This window comes from Setaria viridis, chromosome 9 (genome assembly GCF_005286985.2).
Source record: "Setaria viridis chromosome 9, Setaria_viridis_v4.0, whole genome shotgun sequence".
Lineage (NCBI taxonomy): Eukaryota > Viridiplantae > Streptophyta > Magnoliopsida > Poales > Poaceae > Setaria > Setaria viridis.
The window spans coordinates 18,026,017-18,032,629 of record NC_048271.2 but is presented as its reverse complement, the minus strand read 5'-3'; the positions used below and the strand labels follow the sequence as shown (position 1 = coordinate 18,032,629).

At 46.4% G+C, this 6,613-nt stretch overlaps 1 protein-coding gene across 1 annotated transcript; it reads right to left on the bottom strand.

Annotated features, from left to right (window-relative positions):
- Window positions 1-3,331: 3,331 nt before the first annotated feature.
- LOC117835171 (uncharacterized) lies at window positions 3,332-4,290 on the bottom strand. The gene has a single exon (XM_034714551.2). It carries the CDS (start codon window positions 4,214-4,216, stop codon window positions 3,551-3,553), a length of 666 nt encoding a protein of 221 aa, XP_034570442.1. The 5' UTR covers window positions 4,217-4,290; the 3' UTR covers window positions 3,332-3,550.
- Window positions 4,291-6,613: the final 2,323 nt, after the last annotated feature.

Genomic DNA, 6,613 nt, shown 5'->3' with positions numbered 1-6,613 from the left:
TGGAAGGTCTATTCTCTATTAGTGATTTCCTTTTTTAAAAAAACAATAAATGAGCAATTTGCTCGTTACATCACTTCCAACTTTCAGACTTGAGGATGCAATGGCAAAATCAGAAAACATGGAGTTATAGCTAGCATCACACATATATTAACCAAAAAATGAAGGATATACTCTTATCGCTTTGACCACAGTTTTGTTGCAACTTGCCAAATGGACTCCATATCCCAACTTAGATATTTGTCCTTCGAGCTCAATTGGCTCGTGAGCAGCTTACGAGCTGGCTCGAGCGAGCTTGTAAATGAAAAGAGCAAAAAACAGCTGCTCGGCTCGTTCAAAAAATTCAACGAGCTGAGTCGAGTCGAGCCGAGCTGCAACTGAGTCAAGCTAGCTCGCGAGTTTCAAGCTCTTGGTCCAGAACTAGCGGGTTCTATGGGTTGGGATCCAGACAAAAATCTCTTATCTTAATTGCGGCATTTGTTCTATATCGAGCATTATGGTTTAGTATAAATGATGTAACTTTTGATAACTCACCGATTAAAATTGTTGATGCAGGTAATCTACCTAGAGACTCACTTAGTTCTGTCACTAGGTGTTGGTACAATGGAACAAGAATGTCACAAACCGATGTGAATCAAACTTACTTGTGTGGCGCTTACTTATTTCTTTGTTAACATATCATAGATTGCATGTTTCTAGGGAGTGTTTGGAAACACTCCCTGCTAAACTTTAGCACCTGTCACATCATATGTTTGAATACTAATTAGGAGTATTAAACATAGTCTAATTACAAAACTAATTGCACAGATGAAGTCTAATTCGCGAGACGGATCTATTAAGTCTAATTACAAAACATCAGTGCTAATGATGGATTAATTAGCCTTAATAGATTCATCTCGCGAATTAGACTCCATCTGTGCAATTAGTTTTGTAATTACTCATATTTAATCCTCCTACTAAAGTTTAGCACCTCGTATCAGATAAGTCGCTCTGTGTGAACTTGGTTAAACAAGTTTGTCGGTGGTACTCAATTTGGCCCAACTACCTCAAAGGGTCGGTCATGCTCTCCATTTCCAGCAAGTGGGCCGGGTATGTCCTCTCTATTCTTCTGGGTCATCACGTGAGTTTCTGAATTCTGGACCTGCGCCGTTCGTTCTCACCCTTGTGTTGGCAGATACCAGATAGGCGCGAGGGCCACATAGCTGCGCCAAGTGGTTGCGCGATGTTTCGCCTAACTTTGCATTGCGCGTATCTGGCGCCGCTACCACGGCCCGCGCGGGAGGACGACGATTAGCCGCGCTGCGCCACGGCCGCACGCTCTCTGGTCGCGGAGGATGTCCGCCCTTTGCACGGCTGAATGCAGCACGCTTCGCAAGTCGTAACATCTAGATGAACCTCCATATCGTTGCAACGCGCCCCAGAGCCTCTAGCCCGAGATATCTCAAGGTTGAAGCGTCTCTTCCAAGCGCTCCATATGGGATCAACGAATTTCTTATTAGCCGATCGACCCAGCACCCCCTCCTCGGCTCCTCCACCGCCACCTTCTCCACTGACACCATAACCCAAGAGGCTTCGAGCGCTGGTAGTCATTCCTACACTTAGGAGGACTAGGATGACCACAGCCAAATGCTTAGTACCCATCTTTACTTCCTGAGTAGCTACACTTCAGCTACGCGTTGGGTGTGGAATGAGGACCAGTGAGTGTAGTGCTAGTGGCCGGTTGCCGCCGTGCCGGTCGCTTTTCTTGACGTTAGCAGCTGGCCGGCGGTGTGTGATGTTGCCCGCGTTGGGTTAGTTTGCTTTATACTTTTTTTTTTCGTCCTCGCTTTTTTTACGCAATCGATCCGAATAATGATATGTACCGATGAAGCTTTACAACAACACGTTCACATTGGCTCTATCATTGTGCACTCATTTCAGTTGTTATCTTTGCATCTGCAAAAAAAGACGAAGCTCTTGCAGTGTGATTTCAGCTGTAGTGTGGCAGAAACTTTAATTTTCTGTCCACACTAGCTGCCAAACAAAAAAGGAATGAAATGTGATTTTTTTTTGAGAAGGAATGAAATGTGAATTTGATAGTATTCTTCCCATTGCAAATCCAAGTTCACGGAGTTATCTGTTTTTCTGTGTGAACACATTGGGAGCAAAACAAGCGGGTAAGAGCATCTGCAGCGTAACTGAAACTCTGGAAGACTTCGAGAGAGTTCAGAGCACTAGAGCAGCGCACTCAAGCAGCACGCCAAAGCCACAATTTGGATGTCAGATAAAGTGGCATATAGCTCATAAGAGACGTTTTCTAGTGTCCATAATGCAAGGTTGTTTGTGAACATAAAGTTTTTTGTAAGTACAGTTCAGGGTCGAGATGAACATCTAGTGCTAGAGTTCAGTATGACATGCTAATATATGTACGCGTCAGGCACTGTATGTTGTCTGACCACCAATCAGTTTGTAACGACGGTAGGCTTGTAGAAATGGAGATAACACTGTTTAAGAATCTCTACATAACAAGAAACCTAAGAGACCAGTAGGTCTCTGTCAAATTCTGCCTGAATTGAAACTATTTCTTGCGAGATTCCAGTGGAGGCATGAGGCATCTATTTCAGTTGTGAAATCATGAATCAAGCGGCAAATAGCTCCAGGCACACCAAGACAATGATGTCAATGAAGTGCCAGGGCCCAGAACAGAAGTTAAAATGTCCATGCAAGGTTGTCCATTGCCATTATACTTAAACTTAGTTTGGTTAGTACATTATTGTTGGGATCAACATGATCTGGTAACGCGGACTCAACTAACACAAACGCGAGCTAGCAAAACAAAGAAGGCGGAAGCTTGTGGTGGAGCTCACCTTGCACCGATCTTCTCTGCTCCCTAATTACTCAACTGCAACTGTCAGGGTAGTGGGCAGTTAGAGTTCAGTAAGATCAGCTGTTAGCATTACCATTGGAACTTTATGTTGTATATACGAAAATTAATCTTCTGATTAGCAGGCTTGTAGATGCAAACGATGGAATTGACGTTCTTCCTGATGGTTTATCCATATACCGCAGCATGACTACATTATTAGGATATCAAAGGTTTGCCCGAATCGGAATAATGCTGCGCTTCAGAGAAAAAGATCATTGTACACCTGGAGGCCAGTAGAAGCTCTTCTAGTCTTATTCAGTACATCATCCGAATATTATTGTAAGGTTCACATGCATGCACGTAAATCATATATACTTCCACATTACTTCCACACTACATTTAGTATCTAACTCAAACGCCTTATCACACAGTGTACTTAACTCTGAAGTCTGAACCCAGCAGCTTCATAGAGACAAGGAGTTTTCATAATTTAATTCCAAGCCAACAGATCCTTTTATTTATTCCTTAGGCCTTGCAAAGTACATAATAAAGCGGCAAGCTAGGTACAGCATTACATGTATAGTGTCAAGCATGCTTTTAGTGTTACACACACACTCAAATAAGCTGTTTTTTAAACAGCGAGACAAACTCACATCACCGATGACACATTTGTAACTATATGCTCTGTAGTCGGCTCTGAAACTGAGTTTAGTAGTGTCCACCACCGGAGCCATAGCCAGAACCGGAGCCATATCCAGAGCCACCGCCTTGGCCGCCGCCGCCGCCGCCGCCACTGCCGCCGCCATATCCTCCTCCATGAGCTCCACCCTGCCCATACCCTTCACCTGACCCGTATCCGGAGCCGGAGCCATAGCCAGACCCCCCTTGGCCGCCGCCACCGCCACCACCATGTCCACCGCCGCCGCCACCACCACTAGCGCCACCTCCATAGCCGGAGCCAGAGCCATAGCCCTCACCACCTCCATGGCCATAGCTGGAACCACCACCTTGCCCACCACCACCTCCGCCGCCTCCACCGCTTCCATACCCACCAGCACCACCACTTCCAGCCCCGTAGCCAGAGCCTTGGCCAGACCCATACCCAGAGCCACCAGCACCACCGCCCTCACCACCGCCGCCTCCGCTGCCACCACCATGCCCATACCCACCGGCTGCACCTCCACTGCCACCGCCCTCACCGTACCCTGACCCGGACCCATAGCCTGATCCCCCATAGCCACCACCTCCGCCACTACCACCGCCGCCACCACCTCCTCCGGGACCATAGCCCAGCTTGCGGGGTCCAGCAGCGGTGGCCACCATGCCTACGCTAAGGAGGACGAGGATGGCAAGAGCCAAATGCTTGGTCGCCATCTTGGCTGATAGCTAGCTCTTGCTAGCTCGGTGCAAGTGTGTTTGGTTGTGTGGTGAGTGAAGTGAAGCCGTGGGGTATTTATAGGGTGCAGCTGTGCGTGGCCCGGCAAAGTGCAAACCCAGCGCGTCTCTGCATGGTCTAAAACAGCCAAAGGCGCGCACGTAGAGTTTTGGACTCTGGACGCGTAGGATGCGTGTGAAACGAGGACCAGGCGAGGGAGCACTAGTGCTTGCCACTTTGTTGACACTTCGGAGTTCAGAGAGCGGTGCGGTGATGTTACCTGCTGATGAGCTCTTTCGTTCTCTTTATCTTTGCTTTTTGTGAGATAGAATTATTCGGTTTGATATTGCATTCTGTCCATACTTCATGGTCATCTGAGGTCATTTTCTTGAGCGCGACTTCGATTAGTTTTTGTTACGCCATGCACGATCGAATCCGCTGGTAGCTCGAGTTAGGCATGGATTAATTAACATACACACATGGTGCACTTTACTGCGTGTGATCCATGTAATTATTCAGCGATTTGGTAGATATATATACATTAATACATACTTTGTGCTCATCTATATCTAAGCTAGTTGGAGTCCAGTCATCATGACTCTAGGTCACCGTTAGCTACTATACAAGAATTTATGCTGGCATTCCATGTTTTACACAATGGAAACTGAAACATATCCACTCTAGCTAATGGCTACGGGTTAAGTTCATACACGGTGAAGGCTGATAGATGCAGAATTTATCGAAGTTCTTAGCACATCATCTCTGATTACGGTTGTCGATCAATCCCTGTCACGCAGTTGCATTGAGATAAGGCATAGGCAAGAAAGCCATGCTCACATCATGATCAGGGCTAGCGCCATAGTAGACTTTGCAAGAGTCTCTGTCTTCAAAGTAACCTTTTGATTTTCGAAGGCTAAGACAAATTTCAATCTTAGCCAAAGTTACTTTTGAGGGCAAATGACTTGTTCGTTTGTGCCGACTGGGAGGAACACGGCCGTGCATGCACGCCTTGCTATTCCTTGTCGCCGCGAGCACATGAATGAAGGCCGTCCATCGAGACCAGCAAATTGGACACTATCTGCGCCAAGTCAATCGCGCTCTTCCCGAGAGACCGGACTCCATCCTTGAGTAGTGTTCTTGTGCTGTGCCAACTACCAACCTAATGTGACAACTATGCCGTGCAGTGATCGAAAACGAAGCCTTTCCGGCCTGGGGCCGAGAGGCCAAGCTGACAAATTAAGGATGTAACACGCACGCTCCTAGTCCTAGTTACCGAGGCAAAAAAGTTTGCTTCTTTGTGTGTATCTCGTGGTTAATTGTCTAGATCTTTATTTATAAAATACAAGGGTATATATATGCGCTTACGTGAATTTACACTACCTAATGGAAAAGGTAATTTATACTCTTAGGTTAATCGCACATCTTTCACGACACACACTAGTAAAGATACACACCAGTAGAAAAACGATCTTCCATCCTCAACAAAAATCTCAGTCGTTTTTGACCCGGGAGAGGCTTTAGTACTGGATCTAAATTTCATGGTCTGTGGAGACCTCTTTAGTCCCAGTTGTTAAATTCAAAAGGATAGCATCCTCTACTCATTGGACGTGTTGTGTAGGTGAGATGGTAAGGAAGCTACGCGCGAGGCAAGAGGTTGCGGGTTCGAATCCCACACACCGCGCACGCGCATATTTTGCGTGAAAAATCGCAAAACTTGCGAGAGGTATCCCGAGGTAGTAGATTGGCTAGTGGAGGATCACGGGACCTTGACCTTGATGATAAAAGCGAGGACACAAGACACAGATTTATACAGGTTCGGACCGCTAGAGTAGCGTAATACCCTACGTCATATTTGGGGTGTTGTATATTGCGCCCTACGCTTGGGTGTTGTTTGGTTTTGAGAATTTGGTCCTCCATTGTGGTTCTATGAGGTCTTCTCCTACCGATCTAGGGACCCTTGCCCTCCTTTATATACTCCAGGGGGCGGGATTACTAGTCGGTTACAAGGAGTTCTAGTAGGATTACATCGTATGAGTCCTAGTAGGATTACAGAGGAATCCTAGTAGGAGTCCGGCTTCTTTCTTCCTTGCGGGTACTGGGGATCTATCCCCGACAAGCTTCCCAGGGCTTCATAGTCGAGTATAGCAGCCTTTGAGTACTTTTCAGATTCTCGCCAAATAGTTTTGGTGCTCTTCGAGTACTTTGTCTAGCTGAATCTTTAAAGTTCCTCAAAGCTGCCATGAGGCTATGGTGTGCTCAAGCCCCTAATCGCCTTAATTTTGTAATCTTCATCTTTGGAATGTGATATGGAGGGCGGCAAAAGTCCCACTCCGTATGGAGTAGCCCCCGAGCCTTAGGTTGAATTGAAAAATTAGGCTAAGGGTCAATAAAATCTT

Bases quoted from the DNA above. Each gene is read 5' to 3' on its own strand.
- LOC117835171 (XM_034714551.2), bottom strand. From the start codon at position 4,216: ATGGCGACCAAGCATTTGGCTCTTGCCATCCTCGTCCTCCTTAGCGTA.